The 25,031-nt window shown below is 35.2% G+C and overlaps 1 protein-coding gene and 1 non-coding gene across 3 annotated transcripts in view; one reads left to right on the forward strand and one right to left on the reverse strand.

Annotated features, from left to right (window-relative positions):
- Positions 1 to 1,620: 1,620 nt before the first annotated feature.
- LOC128675092 (5S ribosomal RNA) lies at positions 1,621 to 1,739 on the reverse strand. Its single transcript, XR_008405228.1, has one exon. It is a non-coding gene; the product is annotated as a 5S ribosomal RNA (ribosomal RNA).
- Positions 1,740 to 5,607: 3,868 nt separating this feature from the next.
- Positions 5,608 to 25,031, forward strand: part of slif (slimfast) — a 31,344-nt gene continuing 11,920 nt past the window's right edge. The window contains exons 1-2 of one of the 2 annotated variants that reach the window (XM_053753521.1): positions 5,608 to 5,929; positions 24,719 to 24,950. In XM_053753521.1, the coding sequence (XP_053609496.1) occupies positions 24,719 to 24,950 (232 nt within the window). In that variant the 5' untranslated portion in view covers positions 5,608 to 5,929. Of the gene's footprint in view, positions 5,930 to 17,078; positions 17,184 to 24,718; positions 24,951 to 25,031 lie in introns of those variants that run through there. The other variant, XM_053753522.1, reaches the window with a different exon arrangement.

Below are 25,031 nucleotides of genomic sequence, written 5' to 3' on the forward strand. Positions count from 1 at the left end.
ACCCCAATTTGTTGACTTTGATATAGTGGTCGCGGAGCTACAGTCACTGACAACAGCAACGTGGCCGACCTATTATTGATATTGCCACATATTACCGCCGGACTTTTTCGTGGCACACATTCATATCTTTGGCCGACTACACACGCCGAACTTAGATGCCGACGCGAATGTATAGTTTGTATACGAGTTTTTATTTACTGCCATAAAAAAACAGAAATGTTTGCCGAAATCTAATATCGCCGAACTGTTTAGCGGTAAAGTATAGCCGGCATTCGATATTGTGTAACGTTTGAGGAATGCTATAAAATACAAAAGATAATGTATTTCAATAATAGGTAACAAGGATGTCGAGAGTTTGATAGCTTCAATTTAATGAAATCAAATGACTAATAGAGGTGCAGAGTACGATAGGGAGATTAGATTATGTCGTGTTTTACCTAGATAATAGCTAATACTACAGTTGACTTGCATTATTTAAATGACGGTATGGTTTCCAATATAATTCCAGGTGATTAATAACGAATGATATCATTTGTATTCCTTTTTTGGCTGTAAACGTCAATAAAAAATGTTATGATAAAAATAAAGTAAATTAAATAAAGCTTTCTTCAGTCGTATTCCTCATAGCTGTAGATAGTTATAGCCAAAGCCATTTGATCATTATGTGGAATGTAACACACATGATTTTCTGGTAAATATGCTATGTGCCTTCCGGACCATTATGTTGAGTTCCACTAATGTTGAATTCCACCCTCACATTCCACACTCCTTTTCATACACTATGTGATAAATCGCGGATTTCCTCACGACGTTTTCTTTCCTCCACCTGATTTCTATGAGATATTAGCAACGTCGCCTGTGGCGGTGTTATGTAAAATAACAGTGGTGCGTGTTTGCTATTCAGTTTTGGTAGGCACCACTGAAAATGTGCGTCATGGCCCCGCGTCATGACACGTGCTGACCGGCCCTAATACCTTTTATACTTAAGGTACCTAATTAAACTGTTTAAGTATACTTATTTTATGCTTCAAACAAATATATTTATATTCTATTTTTACTTTCCATATGACAATGTGTTTGATTGGCTGCTGAAGTGCTGACTGCGAAGAGATTCGATAGTGAAAAGTGAATAGCAAACACGCACTAAAGCCTCCGATGCTGCTTTTATAATGATCTACTTTTCTTCGAATTTATTCTCTTTTTGTGGCTTTGTGAAATGACTTTCCTACTAAGTAAAATGATGAGATAAAAGGTAATGTTTCGTTAGCGTTAGTGTTTCTTTCTTGTCTACAGATATGATTTTGTTTTTGTAAAAAAATATAAAGGAAGCAGTTTCAACGCCGATTTAGTATATAGCATTCATTCATCTTAGCTTTCGAAAGTAAATATTATTTGTATTGTTTATCAGGTAGTACGGCGAGCTACAGTACACCCTGCAACTATCTAATGCAGAGCAGTACTAGAAGGCAACAGAAGGAAACAGGCAATAGAAGATCAAACATCACTTTCTAAGAAGTTTGGTGTTTTAAAACATTATACAAGTGCATAAAAGTGACTGACTTATGTAGTTTGTCCAATCCAACTGGTAGGCAACTTCTAACGGTGAAAAAAAATGCAAAAAACCAACATCACGTGGTGTTCCCAGGCGGTCACCCATCCAAGTACTGACCACGCCCGACGTTGCTTAACTTCGGTGATCGGACGAGAACCGGTGTTTTCAACGTGGTATGGACGTTGGCAGTTATACGATCGAAAAATGTACACAGTATAATACGTCTACACACTATTATGTGAATTATTTCTTTTTGCTAATTTTTACCTACGATATGTCTTACTTTGTTTAAACGTGAAACTTGAAATTTAAAACCCAATCGATAAATTACTAGTTTAGAAATATTGCACTTATGTTTACACCTAAAATTTATAACAATATAAAGATCAGAGTTTAAATTTATTTAAAAAGCACCTCAGGTCCTTACTGATTGATATTGTTATTGATATTATAATTTGATCGATTTTTTTAATGTTAGACTCAGATACAGATTTAATTCTTACTTTTATTTATTCAATTTTGTTTTGTGGGATGATAGCATGCTCTCCATTTAAATTTGTATACCCGTGGACGGTGAAACATGTAGAATTAAGTTTCTCTTTTAACACCACATTATAAAAAATGTAAACTCATGTTTTTGCAAATATTAAATAATCTTTGTCTTCGGGCATTTTTAGATCTTTGTAAGATGACATACAGGTACAGACATTTTCTGTTATAAGTGGGTACCTACACAAAGCAAATAAATAGGTAACCAATTGTTGTATAGGTACCTTGCAACTACACAGTTACTACAATAGGATGATTGAGTTTGGGTTCCATGATGCCGTGTTAGTGTAATGCAGATGTTATTATATGCGTATATGCTATTTCATAATTGTAGGCGCAATGACATAAAGTCATCTACGTGCATAGTGTTGCACGCAATATTGTATTACTTTTATAAATAGTCACGTGAATAACGTAGTGAGTTATGTACCTAATTATTACTGTATTTTTTTAACCGAACGAATACAACCGACTATAAGGTTGTATTGTTATCACATTATAACGTTTTGTTGTTCCTTAATAAATTTATTATTACCGTGCCTACAAGGCCTGCACAATAATGCAAAGATCCATCAAATCAAACATAACCATAAAAAATACATATTTTCTCGATGAAAGTGGAAAAAGAAACTAAGTAAGTAGTGAATAATTTCAGTGTTACGTTCTAGAAAAACTAATAGGCGTACCTATTATAACACTGAAAATATTCACAATTTTTTTGCCAGTCATCTCTAAAGTAGGTAACTTGTGGCATTTATTTATTTATAGGTTTATTCACACATAAAATTACTGAAATCAGTATAAGTATACAGTAAACCAAGTAGGTATTTTGAGATTAAAAGCACAGATATTCTATCTGAGGTTAACGAGTTGGAGAATTAGAATCCTTGTCCTAAACAAGTGAAGGTCGACCATCCATACCATGCATGACTGCAAACAGCCTACTACTTAATTAGTTTTAAGTGGCGGCCCGTCCCGGCTTCGCTCGGGTAAAGTCATACCTAATAAATTATAAGTAAGTACGTACCTAAACCTTTACCAGAAATCACATTTTGTATTGGTGAAACCGTACAAAAATCCATCCGATACTTTGAGTTTATCGCGTTCTTACTTATATATTTCATACATATACAGACAGACGCGACAGGACTTCTTTTATAATAGGTATATAAGGCACAGAATTCATATTAACAGGCAAATTGAAATTGAAATGAAGCCCAGTATCAGCGTAAGAAATAAACCTAAAAAATTGGCAGATTCGGCTGTGATTTTACAACCGGCGTCCTGTCTCAAGTCAACCCTCTTTGGAAATGCTATTGATGCCCATCAGCTGCCAAGCCTATGCTAGGGCGGGACCCTACACGAAAGCGCTGTTTAGAAAAGTTAACACTGTTTCAGAAAAGTTAATTTTAGGTTATGTTCTATCTTACCTACGTACTCAGTCATTCGGTATTACACACATATTGACATAATCAATAACAATACGTGAAACCGCTCGTGGTCCTTCAAAATGTAACAGAAATGGTTCCATTCACAATAGCAATATAATTTACTATTTACTACCTATAGAATATAGAAACACAATCGATTTTTTTACATCGATGTCGAGATCAGGGTGCGCAACTGGTGATGAAACTGCGTGTCGTGTCGAGTAATGTAAATATTTAACTAAGTATTACTCTAAATGTCACCACTATATAATTTGTCTATTGGATCCAATTTGATAATTCAAATGCTCCATTACACATAGGCACAGATTATATAATACTCACATAGGATTGTAATAAAAAGTAGAATTTCCAATTTAATTTATTTTTAGAGTTCCGTAACCAAATGGTGAAACGCTGTCTCCGCTTTCTCTCCGTCTGTTACCGGGCAGTATCTCATGAACCGTGATAGGTATACATACAGTTTAAATTTTCACAGATCTATTTCCTTTATTAAAAAGAAAAACAGAATAAAATAAAATTTAAAAGGGGTCCCATACAATGTGTTTTTTTTTTGCTGTTTTTATAGTGAGTTTGTGATGGCACGGAACCGTTAGTTCCCGAGTTCGACTCGCACTTGGCCGGTTTTATTTTTATTACCAACCTGTCTCATTAATGTAGGTTAGGCTTTTTTATACTATGACCCGAGATTGGATATAAAATCAAAAATATAATATAAAAAATATTGGTAAGCCCTTCTGTCATGATAGGGACCAACGCTTTTCCTTTCGGCATTTCTTCTCAGCAGTGGTTGTTCCAAAATTATAATAGTCAGTAGTTTTTTAAATACTGCAAATGCGCATGTAAGTTTGTTTGTTACCTCTTCACGCTCTATTTACTCAACCAATCTACTTTAAATTTTGGAGGAGAAGGACATATTATGATACCTTTCTTCCAGGAAAAATTTAATAATTGACAAAACAAAGACAATATAAAAAACCGTCCGGTAGTTTTTCTTTTTCAATACTAATATTATAAACTAGATGTTGCCCGGGGCTTCGCTCCCGTAGGAATTTTGAGATAAAATATAGCCTATAGCAATCTTGAATAATGTCCCTTTCTAATGGTGAAAGAATTTTTGAAATCGGTTCGGTAGTTTCGAAGATTACCCGCCTCAAACATACAAACTCACAAACGATAACAACTATTATAGTATAGATAGAGAAGATTTGTATTTTTGTTTATAGGTAATAAACTCAAAAGCTACTGGGCCGATTATGATGAAATTTGGCAAAGAGATAGACGAAACCTTTTTGAGTGACATAAGCAATTTTTTTATTATGGTTTTACCCGAGCGAAGCCGGGAGAGACCTCTAGTATAATATATAAGGATTTAGATAGCTGTATGTATGTAGCATTTAGATTTTTTGTCGAATCGAAATTAAAGCAGTTAGACAGGTAGGCGATTGCATTGTAAGTACATTTTTTTGGGATCTAAATATTTCTGTCCGTCAAGTTTAGTTGACACAACAATCAAAATCGGTGGAAATCTCGATAATTAGTGGAGTAGCACGCCTTTTGAGATATGATCAAAAGATATCGAATTTTGTTACGAATATATATGTAACATTTGATATCTCCGTCGATGCTACACGTGTCTCGTGCGTGATCCTTATTCACAAGCTTCTATTTATCCCGCCCGTCTGTCTGTCTATTATGTTTCCGTTTTTTTTTCATACAGCTAATATTTATATTGTTTATTCTGAAATTGTGAATAAATAGTGACAGTTGTTGTTAAAATACTTTTATTTATCACATACTAGAGAAACGATGCAACCGAACACCTTTACCATTTACCATATTCTATCACAGCAATCACAAAAATCATTGTGTTCATGTACCTATGTTTTGTTTTGATTGAATTTGTACCTACTTATATTAATATTCAGCTTGATTCTCTCTCTGTCTCTCTCTTTGCCATTTGTGCATTTCCTCAGCCGCTTAGCGTCGGAGCCCAGGGAGCGCTTGCCCTCTTTTTCGTCTCCACTTCGCACGGTCGTCGGCTCCCTAGTTGTCTGACCTTGATATTCAAGTCGGTACAAATTTATATAAAAACAAATGCATACCCACGGCCCAAAAAAAATTGTCCCGCATTTCGATGTAAAATTGTAAAGTAATACCATAGAAAATTATTGATTCAGTGAGAGAACTGTCGGCGCGGACGCAGGTCGTGCGCGGCGCATTTTCTTCGCCATTTTATATCGTTGCGCGCGCACTTGTGATTGGTTTAGTGGTATTTTAGTTGTTGAGATTGGTGCTTTTTTTTCTTGATTCTAACTAGTTGTTGAAGAAATTTTGTGTTTTTTAAAAATAATAGGGCAGTTATCCTGAGAAGACCCAAGTAAGTGCATCATTGATAAAATTATTTTGCAGGTAGTAAAAGAATAATCAAGTTGGCATTTCTTGAATTTCTTTCATGAAAAACAATGGATAACTGTAACAATATTAAAATTTGGAAGAAAAACCTTCAACTGATTGATGGTTCAAGTTAAAGTCACTAGTTTTCACTTATTCTAGTTTTAAATTGTGGAAATTTTTGTTTTATATTAGCTTATGCCTGGTCAATATCAAGTTCAAATCAAATCATGTATTCAAATATTAGAGTTTCACAGGCATTTTTTCACGCACATTTTATATTAAATAGTAATTTGTCAATGAGCTACTTATTACTGGTATTTTGTAGAACGACCATTGCTGAGAAGAAATGCCGAAATATTGGTCCCTATTCATTCCAGACAAATTCCAGAGGTGTTCCAAGCACGTTTCAATTTATCTCAGTATTTTCACGATGCATCAAGTCTGTAATGGCGGTGGTTCCATCCTTATAACATGCCACTCTTTATCCTGCCGTGGAGTACGAGGCGATTATGGGATAAAACGCATTGCATGGCAACAACAGCATTATCAAATGTAGATTTCAGGCAGCGAAATAGATTTCAGGCAGGCGCCAGTGGTAGAATCACAGCGAAATATTCAATGTTTAAAATTTAAGTTTTTTTACGTTGACCCAAGGCTTCCTGGCGCAGAAAATGCACCCGGGAATCCCTGTCTGTTAGTCCGAAAATATGCCCGCAGACGTTTTTTTGTTATGAATGAGGAATCTTGTTTATAAACATAGGAACTGAAGAGGAATTCCAATCATTCTTGATTGGAATATCCAATCGTGTGTTGCCCGGGGCTTCGCTCCCGCGGGATTTTTGAGATAAAATACCTGTAGCCTAAGTATAGCAATCTAGGTATGGTAGGATATGGTAGGTAATAATGGACCTTTCTAACGGTGAAAGAATTTTTGAAATCGGTTCAGTAGTTTCGGAGTAATCTCCGAACAGCACTCTCGCCTCATACAATATAGTATAGAACACGACATGTCAACTGTGTCTGTGGATATAAGAGTAATTTATAAAACGTAAATAAAGTAAATAATATTTTAAATACGGAAGTGGTTACAGAATCGGCTGAAAGAATTTTAATTTTGGTGTTCTGGTTTTAGAAATAGCGGAAACCTATATTTTATTATAGCATCTACGCTAGCTACGAGTATTAGCCGCAACTCTGATCGCGCGCAAAAAAATTGCCTTAGATGTCACACAATCCTTTCTACTATTTCCTTACTTATTGCCATTATTATATAGTTTTTCTCGAGGAGTGACAGAGACAGTGTCGACCGTGACCTGCCGTGTCTGCCATCTTGGCCGTTCATGTACAATGCGTGAATATTTTCACTAATGGGTGAATTTCGCGACTGTTTGAACGCGACGTTTCATTAGTGCCGCATATTTATTTTAAATAATCTTTTTTTTTAAATTAAACATTTATAACATTAACCAGTACTTTACTTATTTATAAAACAGCATAATGAAATTGATTACTGTGTATGGTACAATTTCATAAAAACTAATGATATCCCGCGGCGGAGTTCATAACGCTCGTGAAATTCACCCTAATATGACCTAATATGATGAAAAATAGCATTTTGCTTATAATATATAGGAATTACTAACTATATATTGTATATTATATTATTATTTCTTGTTAATTCACCTAATTAGGTACTTATTGCTAATTTAATTATTAATATTATCCAAATTTAAGACACACATTGTAAAATTGTTATTGAATAAATAAATTTAATACTTGCAGGCATTTTGCAAGGTTTCCCGCTTATTTTATGAAATAGATACCATATTATACATATATGTATATTGTACCTGAAGTAAATGAGTAGTAAACTAGTACAGGTTGGTCAATTTGAAGGTATACAACTTGTTTTTGCCGCCATTTTGTTTTGGCGGTAAATATGACAGTTGTTGCATGAAAATTACTTTGTGTAGATATTACCGGCCAAACCCGATTCCAGGATAAACTAGTTTTGCCTAGGCTAAACTAATTCTTCCTACAGCCGATAGGATAAACTGCTCTAACCTGGGCTAAACCAGGTCGTCCATGTGTCGATAGGATAAACCAATTTAATAATTTAATACAACTGCCGGCCCTAAATACTACATTTAACAAGGAATACTTGATATATTTCATGGAACCAACACTGTTCAAATGAGTTTCTTTCGGCATTTCTTCTCAGCAGTGGTAGTTTGTAGCTTGTGAGAAATAACTATATATATAAAGATTGACGAGAAAAAGTGCCTGTGAAGGTCTAATTTCTGAATAAATGATTTGAATTTGAATTTGGAATAAAATTACAAAACTAAAATGTATTTCAGTTTCACAAAACAAATTAGATATTTACTTTCTGCTTAAACAATTTAAATATTGGTTATTAAGAACGTTGCGACTTCTTGGCAAATTACTTATAATACATAATTGTTCTGTAAAGTACCTACTAGCAGCTAATATTTGAGATTGGCCTCGTCGTGAAAAGAAACAGAACGATATTCTTGTCTTTATAAGGCCTTGTAGATGCTTAGAATGTGATTATAAGTAGTCTAGTTGATGCTGTTCATTATGTAATTTAATATTTTATAGCCTCAAGGTTTGTAGAACAGAATTACGCGAGAGATTTCATGGTTATTCACAATTCACTTCACTAGATAGGTATATACCAACTCTATGTTTATATAAATGTCGTGATAACATTCGTAAGGAGTACAATTTTTAGAGGAACCTAAAAGTCCCCCAATTTTAAACGTCATTTCTGACTTTTTTCGACTAACATTGTTAACTCAGAACAGTTGAATAATTTGTTAGTAATTAACCACTAACATAAGTAAAATTAAAATCTACGAGCGAGGACTACAAAGAGACCCGAAATAAACTTGAGTTTCTTGCGATCTTTGAATATTAATTTCATACATGATAACGATCTGACAAACTGTGCAAATATTGTATTATTGTTTGACGACCTCGGCGGCGCAGTGGTAAGGTTCTTGCCACTGGACCGAGAGGTCCCGGGTTCGATCCCCGGTCGGGTCATGATGGAAAATGATCTTTTTCTGATTGGCCCGGGTGTTGGATGTTTATCTATATATGTATTTGTTATAAAATATAGTATCGTTGAGTTAGTATCCCATAACACAAGTCTCGAACTTACTTTGGGGCTGGCTTAACCTGTGTGATTTGTCCTAATATATTTTTTTATTTACATAGACATCTGATCACTTCTATGTACACATACAGAGGGCGTAAAAAATCCTATTCTACTAATATTATAAATGCGAACGCTTGTGAGTATGTGTGTTTGTTACTCTTTGACGCAAAATCTCTGGACGGATTGTTATGAAATTTACTACATGAGTAGAATATAACCTGTAATAATACATAGGGTAATTTTCATCCCGAAATCCCCACGAGAGCGAAGCCTTGGGGCGCAGCTAGTAACACAATACCCAACAAGCACATATATATACGGTACCTTGGTAGATCCTTTATGTAAAGTTCTACACTTCTAAAAAGGGATATATATATAGGATTTAAATATATATATACCCTTATGTGTGTGTGTGTGTGCGAAGTGGTGTTTCATCCTGTACGCATAAGTACTTAAGCTACACGTGGAATACAATATCAGATAAAGTATGAACTTGTCTGTACGGGTGGGTTCCGTATTAGGATTTAGATGAAGTAGCTTATTACCTAAATCTAATGTTAGTAGATTAGGATAAATGTTATGTTTATAAATTTTGAACTATACTTACATTATGGAAAATGATTTTTTTTCTGATTGGCCCGGGTCTTGGATGTTTATCTATATATATTGTATAAAATATAGTATCGTTGAGTTAGTATCCCATAACACAAGTCTCGAACTTACTTTGGGATTTCATTCCCTTTTACTTGTGAAAAGTCTCTAGCCTTTTTCTAAAACAAATCGAGCTGTTTCTGTAGTAATCCATTTGCGTGGATTTTTAAACACTTTCATTAAAACGTGTTTAGTATCTCGTGATATGATTAATACATATTTTTGCTTCATTAAATCGTCTTTGGTGTGAATTATGTTAAAAATCTTTTTCACAGATTCTTTTGTGACAAAAAAGTGATATTCGTTTTTCCGTTTTATTCAGAGAACCCTAAAAAACAATTGCTGATAAAACTCGATCACCTCTTTGCTCAATATTAGTAATTAATTATCTAGTAGAAATCTACGGTGTAAATCAACACTTCAATAAATTAGGCTCTTTAAGATAAGCATTGACAAATATAGGTCAAAAAATACACATGTGATAAAGAAAAAATACTTGTACATCAATCACTGCTAGGACCATAGATATACATTCTGTGGGTCATAGATACACGTTCTGTGGGTTCTAGATATAAAAAATAATGGTAAAAATTGAGCGACTTTCCAACCGGCCATCTGCTTGGTTTCAACTCTCCGTGATAATTAGTAGTTTATATTGTAAAAATGCCTGTGAAAGCCTAATTTCTTGGCTGAGGTTCGTGGACATTACGTGGAATGAAACAACAACTTTCTTGGCACTATTAATTAATGGAGTGGTGTGTCATTAATTACCTTTTCCATTTCACACACGAGTTAATAATAAACCAGTGTGCGGGTTTCCTCACGATGCATCCTAAACACTATTCCTTCAGCGGAAGCAAGTGGTGGTCTATGAAAATTACTATACATAAGTCAGATTGATATACAAATTTTTTTGGCACGAGTAAGATTCGAACGGGGACCTTTCGACCCACAGGCGTCTTAACCATTACAACTGCTTCAAACGTATGATAGAAAACTAAAAACCACGACTTCCAGCATATAATTTTTCCCTTCAGTTATTTCCCCACAGGAAACGTTTTACTAGAAACATTTTCCTTCATTGTTTAGAAAACTACTCGCATGTTTAAACTATACTATTCATCATACAATACTATTGTTTAGGTGACTTTTGAATTCCGATATTGAATCGATTAAGTTTTCTGTAGCAGTTTTCGAATTAGCAAAGTGAACGGGAAATAAAATTATTTGATTCGAATACAAAAAAAAATAGCCGGATATTTTTTTTTTCTTGTTGTTCTATGGAACATACACATATATACCATTAAAAGTTGCCATAATCAATAAAAAATAAACACGTGGCACACTCCGACATCCATATGCTGTCACTCTGTGTACGCATCGTGTAAAAAAGATTTGTGGACGCAGTTACATGGTTTATCTATCTCAACTAATGCGAAAGTAAGTTTGTTTGTTTATTTGTTACATCTTCAAATTCATTTATTTTGTGAACAACACAGGTTGACATAATATTGTGAAAATGTCCCGCCATTGGGCGTACATAATTAATTAAAATAATTATTATTTTTAATAACAATACAATTAATTTATATTAATCAAATTGATTGAATTGAAATTAAAGTCAAATTGATAATAAACGCACACAAACGCACGCGTTATCTACTCAACCAATCTTCTTGAAATTTCACATAAATATAATTAAGGACATAAGCTTCCATCATATCGTAAGCTTCCAGCATATCGAAAAAAACTGTTGTTCTCGCGGGACGCAAAAAAACCAGTATTCTATTATAGGTGGCGCTATATGCTAATAAAAAAAACTTTACAATAGAAACACTAGATGGCGCTGTGTGCATTTTAAATGCGCTATGTATCCCAATTCCAATTTTAACATTTTAACTAGATATCCCAATCCCATTTTAATACAAAGAAAAAAAACTGTTCCCGAGGGCATCTATGCGGGTGAAGCCGCGGGTAAACAGGTAGTATATCTATATATATCGACATGTCTCGAAACGATAGCCAAATCTTGTTGACGATCTTATCTATACGGCTTTTAATTTGCTTGAACAAGTGATAGATGAGCACGCATCAACAAAGTAACGCACAGCCTTCATCGAGTGTAACATTAACATAACTACTTTCTATTTCGTCCACGGCTTCCTGGACAACGGGTTTTGGGCATATTAATCCTTTTAACTTGTAAAAATCTTTGCAAATCTTTGCAAAAAACATTATAGTATAAAAAGTCGCTACTCACCGTCCCTATGTGTGATTAGACCTCGCGATGGAATTTAAAGCATTTCTTTTTATGGATAGAATGTTGCAAAGCAATAGGAATATTTAGGTGTAATATAATGTTTGTTTATTTATTTATTTAATATTAGGAACGCTTAGTGTTTCTTCTTCTTTATAGTCGTATTCCTCATGGCTGAGGGTCGTGGTTATTACGTGGAATAAAACACACACAACAACTTTCTTGGCATTGTTAATGGAGTGGTTTGCCATTGCCTTCTCCATTTCACACACAAGTTAATAAGAATCAACAAGTGTGCAGGTTTCCTCACGATGTTTTCCTTCACCGGACAGTGTTTACATATATAATTTTATAGTAAGAGTAAATTGTAGTTTCAGTTAATACGATAATAAACACCAGTTAACAGCGAGCATCACATTTGCCAACAATATAATTCGCTGCCGTAGAAAGTTTTTTAACCAAGCGAAGCCGGGACAGACAGTTCACGTTATTTTTCTTCTATTGATATTTCGCTCACATATACAGCTAGAAGTCCAAGGTTCGAAGACGAGGTCGCTGGCAATTTCCTTTGTGGGTACCTCATACCTTAAGGTGTACCTCGCCGTGTACAGACAATAACAACTGTGTTTATTGGTCTACTTTTTCCTTGTTTCTTGTCTTAGTAATTATTTACGCTATCCCTTAGTCGCCCCGTACGACATCCACGGGAGAATATGGAGGGTATCTTGGGTTAGTCTATATGACTGTTATAAAGAGGATTTAAGAAAGTATTGGTAAAGGTACGTAACGAATGAACTCAAGCTACTGGACAGATTTTGATGATCTTTTGTCGTCATAAAATGTTGATGAAACCGCGGGCAACCTCTAGTATTAACTCTGCAAATGCGCGTATACCCTAACTAATATTAAAACATTGTTTGTTTGTTACCCCTTCACGCTCTAATAACCAATCTTCTTGAAAATTTTCATACATGTAGTTTGAAGTATGGAGAAGAACATAGGGTACCTTTCATCCCGGAAAATTAACGCGGGCGAAGCCGCGGTCAACAACTAGTCTGTTATAAACAAATTAGTAAAAGGTACTTAAACTTTTTTGTCTTTGTGTTAATATGAAATGCGGTTCACCTTGTTTCGAATTATGTCCGGATCTGCGGTCAATGTGTCTATGCGTTGGAGATCTCATTCATACAATTTAAATGGGAATGCATTAATATAGGTACTTGCATAACTTAGTTTACCTACATAATAAATTGCATTCGATTTAAATGCATCTAGTTTACATACGCCTAGTAGTATATAATTGTACTGTAGTTAAGCGGTCGATAAGAGCTATTTTTTGTTCATTCTTCATGAAATTTATAATTTAATTAGCTTTGCGTGCGGAATCGCCCGCGTGATATTCTCACGGGAACAGTATTTTCACATTGTTACTATAAATCCCAATGTCTGTATATTATGTCTGTCTGCCTGTCTGTTTCATTGTCACGGTTAAACCGCTTTACTGATTTTAATGAAATTTGGTATGTATGTCGTTAACGAACTCCGTTCAAAAATAGGCTTTTTTCAAAAATCAACCCACAAATGACAATAATTGGGGGTGAAAATTGTATGAAAATTGTGTCCCGCTTTCGCAGAAAATCTCGCGCGGGCGATGCCGCAGGCAGAAATTAATTATTAAGTATTAATTAGGATTAATTTAAAAAATTATATTGTCATTACAGTTCTCATAATACACAAGATAAAGAATAAAGCTTAAGCCCATTCTTAAAACAGCTAAAAATGTAAGTGAATAGGCATTTTATGAGTGTGTATTTTGACCTTATCGTCTGCATTTTAAACCATAAATGTAACGCCAAAGCTCAACGGCTACATTAAATGTCAAACGTAATTAATATACAAAATTGTGATGCCCTAATTGGATAACTGGTAGGACAACTCGTCTCCTATATCATACATTCACAACCTTTGCACTAAACAAACACTAAATGACGTAAGTGACGTAATCACATCTAATATTTTAAATCCGAAAATTGTTAGTTAGTTTTAACTCTTCATACATTATCTTCTCTACCAGTTTATTCGAAAATTCTCATAAATGTTGTGAAAGATTAAGCAGAATGTCATATGTACTATTCATCCCGGATGCAAGAACTTTTTCTGTGGACAATTCACGCCGACGGAGCCGCGGACAAAAGCTAGTAAATTATACTAGTTATAGGTTCGATAGGACCGAAGAGATATGAGGTACAAAACTAACAAATAGCATCCTAGAAATGGGAGAATTTAACAGCTTATTTCTTGGCATCCGTTTCTCAATTGCTATCACAAAATTACTAGTTGTTCGCCGCGAACTTATAAATTATATTTTTTACAAAATTGTGAATATTTCAAAAACGTCTTAACCGATTTTTTGCACGGACTTAAAAATTCTATTGGCATATTCCTACATACCTTTTAAATTTCATCAAAATAACGGAACGGTTCGAAAGGTATCGCGTTACAAACATACATACAAAAGATATATTTGCCCCTAGTAGAATTGTAGACCTTGCTCGCTTCGCACACTCGGTCAATAAAATCGGATTTATGTCAATGTTTCGAAAAACGATGTGCCGTCGATCACGATGACTAATCGAATAAAAAACAGTTGATTGGCAAGGATGCAACGACTTTCACTAGCTAACCCCACCGGCCTCCACACTCTGCATTGGTTGTGTTCCGGCCATGACGTAATAATATACTAGTCTCAGCCGTAAAAAAAAAATCTATAAAAACCCTTAAACTTTTGCTAATTAATCCGTCTAAATTTTCTCACACTTTTATTCCCAGAACAATAAATAATTTATACATAATTCTTCAAAAGATTCAAAGAAAACGCTAAAACGCATTTTACAATATTAGCCTTATGTTACGAGTTACATAGGTACCTTCTTTAAATAACTAATGATTATTATGGCAAGAAACATTTTCAAAAATCCCAAATTATCAAATTACCTTCGAATGACAATAATTTAATCGCTCTTGACCGATTTGTATTTTTATCCCAAATTGGCATGTCAAGGCTTATATAAATATGTGCTAAGGTGACCAGGTATTGTCTTTTTTGGAAACTAGTAAATATCTTCTACGACCTACGATTAAACGAACTTGCATACAAAAAAGACATTTATTTGCAAGTTTATATTGTTGGTAAAAATATGTGTGTTGGTTCTGCCGAGGTCTCGTCAGAAGGCCTACCACGAAATAAGAAATAATCAAACACGTAACAGATTCCTAACGTCCACATGCTATTTCTTTTTTCCATATAGTATACGTATTCTGTAAAAAAGAGAACGTGTGGACATAATACGTGACGAGACGTGCCGTGTTTTTTTTTAGTAGCCCAAGGACTCTATAAAATAACGTTAAAATCGCATTCGCTACCTAAGTAATTATTTTTGCTACCTATATCTAAAATACACTGCTTTACGACAAGTTCTTAATATGAAAGAATACAATGAATCGTGTTATCATTACACAATAAAGTAATGCAATTATTTACGTTGAGGATATTAAGTGTGTGTTACTAATTAACAACCGTTTTATTGTACCTACTCAACGTAGGAGACTACGATATATAAAAAAAATGTACCTACCTAATTTATACAATTATATACGAAATTGAACTTTCCCGTGAGAATTTCAGGATAAAAATAACCTACAATTATTCCAAGTTTCATTATACCAACACCAAACATCGAAATCTGTCATAGTTTTTGCGAGATGAGTAACAAACAAACGCATTTACACTTTAGCAATATACCTATCATTGATAATGTAGATAGAAATACCAGAGACAGACCTTGTTACAAAGTTCGTCCGCATGGGTACCTCACTTTCATCTGTATGCCGCCAAACAGCAACGCTTGTATTGTTGTGTTCAGTGTTAAGGGTGAAAGATCCAGTGTAGTAACACAACAACCCTAGACCTCAAAGTAGGCAATGCGCGTGCGACACCCCTGGAGTTGCAGGCCATAAGCTTTAGCGATCACTATCCATCTAGTAGCCACATGCCTGTCTGTACATGCATGGTACAGTCAACAGCACATCAACCTATCCAAATTCATTGCAAACTCGCCGCTATGATGATTGATGCGTGGTAACTCGGTGTGCTGTTGACTGTACTATTATAAAAACGTTAAATGTCAAGGTGAAAAAAATCCAGGATCTTGCATCACACCTGGTCGTTGCTCTATCTCCTCACAGACGTGACACTGTAAGCCGAATGAGAAACAGCAAACAATAACAGACAAACAAACAGTCTGTTTTCAGAGATAATATACTTTGATAATGAACATTTGGTATCTAAATTTTTTTAGACATTATCCTAACTAATATTATAAATGCGAACATAAGTTTGTTACCTCTTCACGCTCTACTCCAATACCCTATGTCCTTCTCCAAACTACTTCAAACTACATGTATGCAAAATTTCATATTTGTAGCTGTAGAAATACGGAGAAGGACCTTTCATCTCGGAAAAATAACTGTTCCCGTAGGAAATAACGCGTGCGAAGCCACAGGCAAAAGCTATTTATTAATAAGGACGACAGTTTTTTTGCGAATACAATATATATATGTATAACGCAATATTGTTTTTGCAACGTTCAATGATGTAAAGGTATAGGTATTTTTTGTTATCCATAGACTTTGAACACGCGGCCCTTACGCTGATAGTGTAAATTTTTGACAACACATAAGCTTTGTTCCCTTCTAAATCTATGTTTGTTCCATATTCATTTAAATGAAGGCATATGAATGTAAACATCCTGGATAGTATTAAGCTATTGCATTGAAATGTTAAGTAGGTACTAAAAATCTTGCCTAGGTTACAGAACATTTTTAGTTTGTCAGACAAAAACATCAAGTCAAACAGTCAAATACCGAGTGAAACAAAGCAAAAATACACACATTCAAACACTCTATTTGCTGATGACTTGAAGATTCGCCGAGGATCGACAGGGCCATAAAGATAACAATAGAACAAACGGAGTCGATATGAAAGGATTTCAGAATCTTACAGTCACTGTTTGGTACACTGTCACGCAGTGATTTTGTACTTTTAGTTGCTGATTTAAGTGTTTATTTGTTGCTACTTCTGTTTTGGTAAGTTTCTCTTTAGTTACTTCTTAGTCGGAGGTTATTCCTTTGCTGTTTTATTCCGTGTTTTAGTCCTTTTAAAGAATAAAGTTGTCGATTTCAATCTATTTATTTAACTTTATTACAAAAAAATTTTAAACATCCGACTTCAACAGTGATGTGGAGAAATTTGCATGCTTTTCGGTACCGAGTCTCTGTCGCTCTCGTCTGAGCATTTTCCCGGTTTTTTCCGCAGCCATTGATAGTCGGAGCCCAGGGTCCGACTTCCTAGTTTTAATTTTCTATTCGAAGTGTTAATACGTGTATAGTGTATTTATTAGTTATTCTGAATCATTGCCATCATCTCAACCACAATGAGTTCACGAATGGACAAAAACCTCTCACATAATACTTACGTAAGACAGTTTTTTCCAACAATGTTGAGCTTAAAAAATTGTTATCAAAACCCGCGGGGCATCCCCGTATATCGCATATATCTTCCATTTATATAAGTTTGAACTTAGGAACACGTCTAGAACAGGTGTTGTAGACAACATGTGATATGAAAATTTGGTATATTCAGGTGAATATACCAAATTTTCATGCAAATTGATCCAAAGACACTTGTCAAAGGATTCACGTGGAAATTTTGACTATTCTATTCTTCACAAATATCGGCAGCCACGCAGCTAACAGGAAGACCTAACCACTAATAAGTTCTACGAAAAAGTACTTATATAGTCATATCCTGAAAAAAAAACAGTGAAGAAAATGAAAGCAAAAAGTTGAAAGCAACATTTTGTTCGTTAACGTGTTCTGTTACAAAAAAAAAATATTGTTTGCGTTCTCAAACTTCCAAGGTATCAAACCAAAAACCCTAATCATTGCACGAAGTGGAAAAAGTCGAAAACGAAAACAGTTGTTTTAAGAGTCTGACGGTTCTCCGACAATTGTCGGAATTGACGAAACGTTTGCAGACGAAGCAATTGCTTCGTCTGCAAACGTTTCGTCGACAGAATGTTTCGACATCGGGCGTTTGAACGACAGCACCCTTCATCTACGAACGATTCGCCGACAGAATGTCTCTCCTCTATTCTGTCGACGAAACGTTCGTAGACGAAGCGATTGTCGGAGAACCGTTCCAAACTCGTTGTTTTAACCCTGGGCTCCCCAAAATCCCCGTAGCCGCTGTCTCCTGGAAGCGTTTCCAGGAGAACACGGAATAAACCAGATAATTGTTAGGAAAATAACAGACATTCTCGGGAAGGTCGACGGCAGTGTTTGCGGAACTGTTATCAGTGTGTAAAACAATTAGTTTCGCTCGCGTTCCGAGACATTGTGACTTCCATGAAGGGTGGCTGGTTACGAACTAGTTACGAAGCTATAGACGCATGACGCTAGGATTTATTTTTTTTTAAATCGCGCAAATCACAGGCTATATAACAATGGCATCTCTTTTAGATTTGATAATGTGTGTACATATGATTTTATATACATGTTTTTGTTGTGACGAGCAGCATTAAGTTTTTATTAATATTTACTACTGGCAACATTGTAATGTATCCTGTGTGTGCAAAAATAAACGCATCGTCTCGAAGCCCGCAATTTTAATTCCCAGCGACGAACCTAACCCAGCACCACAAAATACAGTCCACTAACAACCTAAACAGTTTTAAACATAAGTTTGACGTGGAATGATTAGAGCCTATCGCAGTCATGGAATTAGTAAGTACTTGTACGGAGTACCTAATAATTCAATAACAGTTTACTATTTGACTTGTACACCACAAAGTAAGAGGAAAGTTGATTTTAGTCTAACGTAGTCAACATTAGTCGAAAGGCAAGTAATTTGTATAAATAACAACGCATGTAAATGAATTTCAAAATAGTCTCGAAATTCTCGAGCGAATCCAGTCTATATATCCAACTATTTTATAGAAATCAATTCAAAGCGGTATCGAGGAACGATGAATGCACAGAAAATCAATTTGAGACGCTTTGTTGCCTGTAAATTAGGCAAGGTTCAGAAATCTTTTCAAATGAATTAACAAATGACACAAGCACATATAAGTTAAATGGTACGAAAACCTCGAACCATATGTGGTAAAAAATTAAGATGAAACTGAGGCGTAATGACCTGAAAATAATAAGCAAACATTAACATCTTCAATACTTAACTAAAACATATGTTTCAAATGTTTCCAAAAGGTACACTATACTTGAATTGTTTTCAGATATTTTAATACAAAGTGACACATATAATTCACGCTCATTAACTATGCTTAAAGAAAAACATATTATTTCGAAGAATATATAACAGACTAGCTGCGCCCCGGTGCTTCGCTCCCGTGGGTATTTCGGGTTAAAAAGTGCCTATATATGTTATTCCCGGATATATTCTACCCGTGTACCAAATTTCATAACAATCCGTTTAATAGATTGTGCGTGATAGAGTCATAAGCATACATACACACATATATCATCACAAACTTTGGCATTTATATATTAGTAGTATTTCAGTCGCAAAAATTCACCTAATGTCCACTGTATCAAATTTATTATCGTTACAATAACCACTTAAAAATTACTAAAAACGTAGTATAAGGCTTAAATTTGCACGGTAAAAAACGACAATAGACTGGAAAAGGCAAGCAATCAGCGGCTGTCAGCAGCCTTGCTGAACGGCACACGGATGGGTCGCCGCGCCCGACCGTGACGGTCAAGGCTGACGGATACTGCCTCATCACTGGCCCATTAATTATGTGATTTCAAACTGGTTACAATACAATTCTTCATGCCATTGTGGTGCCTTCAGTAAACAAATTGATTCTGTTAGTTATCTAGACTAGCGGCCGGTTGCGGCTTCGCTCAAGTTAAACTACAATGATAAAAAGTAATTATGTTACTACTGAAGGTTTTGTCTATATCTATGCCAAATTTAATCAAAATCGGCCTAGTAGTTTTTGAGTTTATTCATTACAAACAAAAATACAAATGTTTTCTCTTTATGATACAACTATAGAATATACCTGGAGGTCCTAGATTTGATTTCCAGTGCAGGCAATTATTTGCACCTGTGATCACAATTATTTGTCTGCGGTTAACCCGCGATACAAGCTTAATATAAAATAAACGTTTTTTTTAGAATGTTTAATGTGAGTCGTTGAGTTTTGTCTATTTATTTATCATGATTTATTATATAGTGGTCCTATTTTAGGACGGGAACCACCAGCGTTCGTCTTCAGTGTAAATGCTAACGTATTGTCCTAGTGTAACAATGTTCATCTGTCCTCGTCTCATTGTTAAAATGTATGACGTAATACCTACCTAGGTTACTGTTAATGCACTCCAAAAAGTGCTTTGCATAATTGAGCCATCAATTACTGTATCTTTACAACACGGCATTTGCCACAGCTATCAAATTATTATCTCCATTTACTCTGGTGACGCGACAATAGGTACCTACAGGAATTAGACGTAATTAAGGATTTAAAAAAAGTATTTGAGGATAAAATTTTGAAAAATCAGTTTGTTTTTAATAATTATTAAAAGGTTACCAAATTAATCAGTTAGCAAAAAATGGAATGTTGTGCACATCTATATCAAAGATTAGTTAATATCATGTTTTCTATTAATTATTTATGTTGTTGATGTGCCTTATCAATAAATAAAAAATAAAATTAAGAATGGAACCAAGATGTTGAACTGAGATAAATGGACAACACTCAACGGCCTAGACTAAACTTGTGTCGTGAGTCCGAAAGACACAAACACACATCACTAAAACGGCCATAATACATCCAGAACCGCCATCCAATATAGTACAAAATCTGCTGCTGGCTGGGAATCGAACCCAGACCCTCCAGTACCGGACGGGCGTGGTGACCAGTATTTCACGGAGCTCGTAATCCTTATCCTCACATATTATAAAACAAAGACCTCTACTGCGTCTGTCTGTTCGCGATAAACTCAAAAACTTCTGCACGTATTTTCATGCGGTTTTCTCCAATAAATAGTGTGGTTCCTGAGGAAGGTTTAAGTGTATAATTTATTATGTGTTTACCCGAGCGAAGATTTGACGACCTCGGTGGCACAGTGGTAAAGTTCTTGCCACTGAACCGAGAGGTCCCGGGTTCGATCCCCGGTCGGGTCATGATGGAAAATGATCTTTTTCTGATTGGCCCGGGTCTTGGATGTTTATCTATATACGTATTTGTTATAAAATATAGTCTCGTTTAGTTAGTATCCCATAGCACAAGTCTCGAACTTACTTTGGGGCTAGCTCAATCTGTGTGATTTGTCCTAATAAAAAAAAAAAAAAAAGAAGCCGGGACGGGCCGCTTATAAGTACTAAAAAGATTATGGATCTAAGATCAAAACAAGAAGTAGCTGAAAATATTAGAAAATAAAGTGATTTATCGTTTGCTTGTTTTTGTACCTACAATCGAAGAAACCCGACAACAAAATTAGTTGTTTTTGTTTGCCCTTAATTGTTTCGAGCTCGGCAACCTACATTAATCTAGTAAAATTACCTGCTTAGATACTGAAAATGAAGGCTTCCTGTTTTATCCACAACGAAGTTATTGGGGTTCGAAATCGGCCTGAATTGCTTCGAGAAAAGGATGGTACGGCCGTGCCGCTTTTTTTGCTCGACTTGCGGTGGCACTGCCGTGCCCCCAGATTAAATCATTTTAAATATTTCTAAGTCTCTTTCAAGGCTGGTTTATTTAAGAACTATCTGTCCGTCTCAGCTTCACTCGGGTAAAAACCGCAATATATACTAATATTATAAAGAGGTAAGCGTTTGTGAGTTTGTATGTTTGAGGCGGGTAATCTCCGATACTACCGAACCGATTTCAAAAATTATTTCACCATTTAGAAAGGTATATTATCCAAGATTGCTATAGGCTATATTTTATCTCAAAATGCCCACGGGAGCGAAGCCCCGGGCAATATCTAGCAAATTATAAACCTTCCAGAGATTTTCGTACGGTTTTTGAGTTTATCTCGAACAGAAAGACAGACAGACGCTGCAGAAGACTTTGTTTTGTAATATCTAAGGAAATTCCTTTTAAATTATCTGAAATTGTTTTACTTATTTGAATCCGAGAGACTAAGAAATTATTGCTAAATTTTATTGATTTTATTGGCGTCGTTAAGTTAACCAGTTGCTGTTAACCTGTTACCCGGATCTGGCCAACGGTTTTAATCAGAATAATAAAAGTCATGATTTTATTAAATAATAGTACCGTAGAAACTATTTGAAAATGAATATTTTAGCCATTTTATACATAATTTTTATATATTGTTTGTCTACAAATCAACTTGGGGCAAAAATACATTTTTTGTATGTATGTATGTAACGTAATAACTTTCGAACCGTTGGTCTGATTTTGATGAAATTTAAAAGGTATGTAGGATCTGTCAATGGAATTTTTAGGTTCATCAAAATCGTTTTTAAGTCGATTTTGAAATATTTACAAAAATTGTAAAATTGTATTGTGTTCTCGGCGAACATCTACTTACCTATGATATTTTTTAACGAATTGACATTATAGTTAGTGTATACTTAAGTATTTTATATTTGTTACAAATGTGACTTGATGACATAGAGATTGTGTGATTCAACTTCGGGGATTTTTTTACATAATCAAACGTCATAAGTAGCTAATACATAAATCTTTTAATAAATTATTGTGAAGAAATGTTTGTTTCTATTTTAAAATCTATTAACTTTGTCACAGTAGGTAGCGTCTCGTTCACAGGCATCTGAGATTTTTTTCTAAAATAAGCCGAAAACTTATTTTTTTATAACCATTAACTTTCCAACATTCAAATGTACTGTTTGTTCATATACTACTGTTTATATAAATGTTTTGCAGCAGTTATTACTTAAAATCTACAATCTATACTATTATTATAAAGAGGCAAGCGTTTGTGAGTTTGTATGTTTGAGGCGGGTAATCTCCGAAACGACCGAACCGATTTCAAAAATATTTTCACCATCACAAAGGTACATTATCCAAGATTGCCATTTCATCTGGTTAGTTCTTGGATCGCTACGGACTGATAAATTTCAGTTAATTAATTCATTGGCCTCATTTTAATTTTAAATTTGTATCAAATGTTATGCCAGCTCTACAATGTCGTCGAACTCAGACACGTGCCGATTCGAATACGTGAGCATTGCGTAGTTATTACAGTGCTTTTATTTGTCGCAATAAAAAACCAGAAATGTATACCGAATCCGCCCAAAGATTGGCGAACTGTTCGGCGACTGTATGGAGCGTGCATCATAATAAAATTCGAAAACATTGAGATTAAATAACAATAGTCACATTTCATTTTCAGTTATGACCAATAATAAGGTCATAAAGAAACTTTGTTATGAACAATAATAGTTCATAACAAAGTTTCTTTACGTATTACAGTTATCACATACATTAACATTGAAAATGAAACACGTGTGTCTACATGCATGTAATGCACCACTCGAAGGACAATCATCGTCAATCAATTACCACGGAATTTAGAATAATATAAACCTAATAGAATTAGTGCAGAAAAAGCTTCCGTAGAAAATGGCAATGTTGACGTGGCGTGTGGCTCCCACCGCTCATCAAATATTCAAAATTTAAGAAATCTTTCAAAATCAAAATCAAATCATTTATTCAGAAATTAGGCCTTCACAGGCACTTTTTCACGTCATATTCTAAATTAAATGATGTTTACCAAAGCTACAAACTACTAGCATTTCGGAACGACCACTGCTGAGAAAAAATGCCGAAAGAAACTCATTCAAACAGTGTTGGTCAATATTATGCCAGAAGGGCTTACCATTTTTATAATATAAATTTATATATAATTTTTTATCAGTAATATAACATGTAAGTACACAATAAAGTACATGGTCAAAAGGTATACTGAAACATATTATGATTGTGATCAAGTGCTGATGAAAGGAAAATATATATACTTATATATATATATGTATACTCGATCTTTTCGATCGAGCTGACCAGTTCCCCCGGCAGCACCCGTTCACGAGTTGACGCGTGAGTCAGCCATCGCGAAGCTCAACGACAATAGAGAGAACCTCCCGACCCGATCCACAACGCCGCTACCGGTTTGACCATTTGAGTGTGCATGACATAACAATTTTCATAGAAACCCGTTATCCATTTAGCGTGATTGGTAACAAATATCCTGACACATATGCAAAATTTCGCATTGACATTATTTGTTATTAGGAATTCTCGTAAGAATCGTTCCTTAGCAGATGTTAACGAGGCCAATGACAGGCAATTGCTGGTACATACCGGTATAATTAATCTGCTATTTCAGCTCGAAAAGGAGAAGTTAGTTTAGTTAGAGTTATGGCCTTTTCGCCTTGCTGCAGCACACTAATTCCTTTAGCATTATGCTTGTATGTACGTGTAATGTCAATATTGTTTTAATGCTTTATATGTTATTGTTTTTAGTGTCTGTGGCGACACAAATAAACGTTTTCTATGTCTAAGTTTGTCATATAAGTTTTACTAAAAATATTCTTTTTTTCCCAGATGGGTTGTGCACGAATACTGTCAGCGCTGCGCCGCTGTAAAAGCCAGGAGACCGACAGCACAGCAACACCTTTAGCCAGGTGCCTAGGCCTACTTGACCTGACTGGCTTGGGGGTGGGCAGCACCCTCGGTCTCGGGGTGTACGTGCTCGCTGGCTCCGTGGCGAAGAAGGAAGCTGGACCAGCTGTGACGCTCAGTTTCCTCGTCGCCGCCATTGCTTCGGCTTTCGCTGGTGAGTTTGTGGAAAATCTGAGTTTAAAAATATTGAACGTACACCTGTATGTAGCCGTCTGGATGCACTTTGTTAGTTTCT

Source organism: Plodia interpunctella, chromosome 13 (assembly GCF_027563975.2).
Source record: "Plodia interpunctella isolate USDA-ARS_2022_Savannah chromosome 13, ilPloInte3.2, whole genome shotgun sequence".
Classification (NCBI taxonomy): Eukaryota; Metazoa; Arthropoda; class Insecta; order Lepidoptera; family Pyralidae; genus Plodia; species Plodia interpunctella.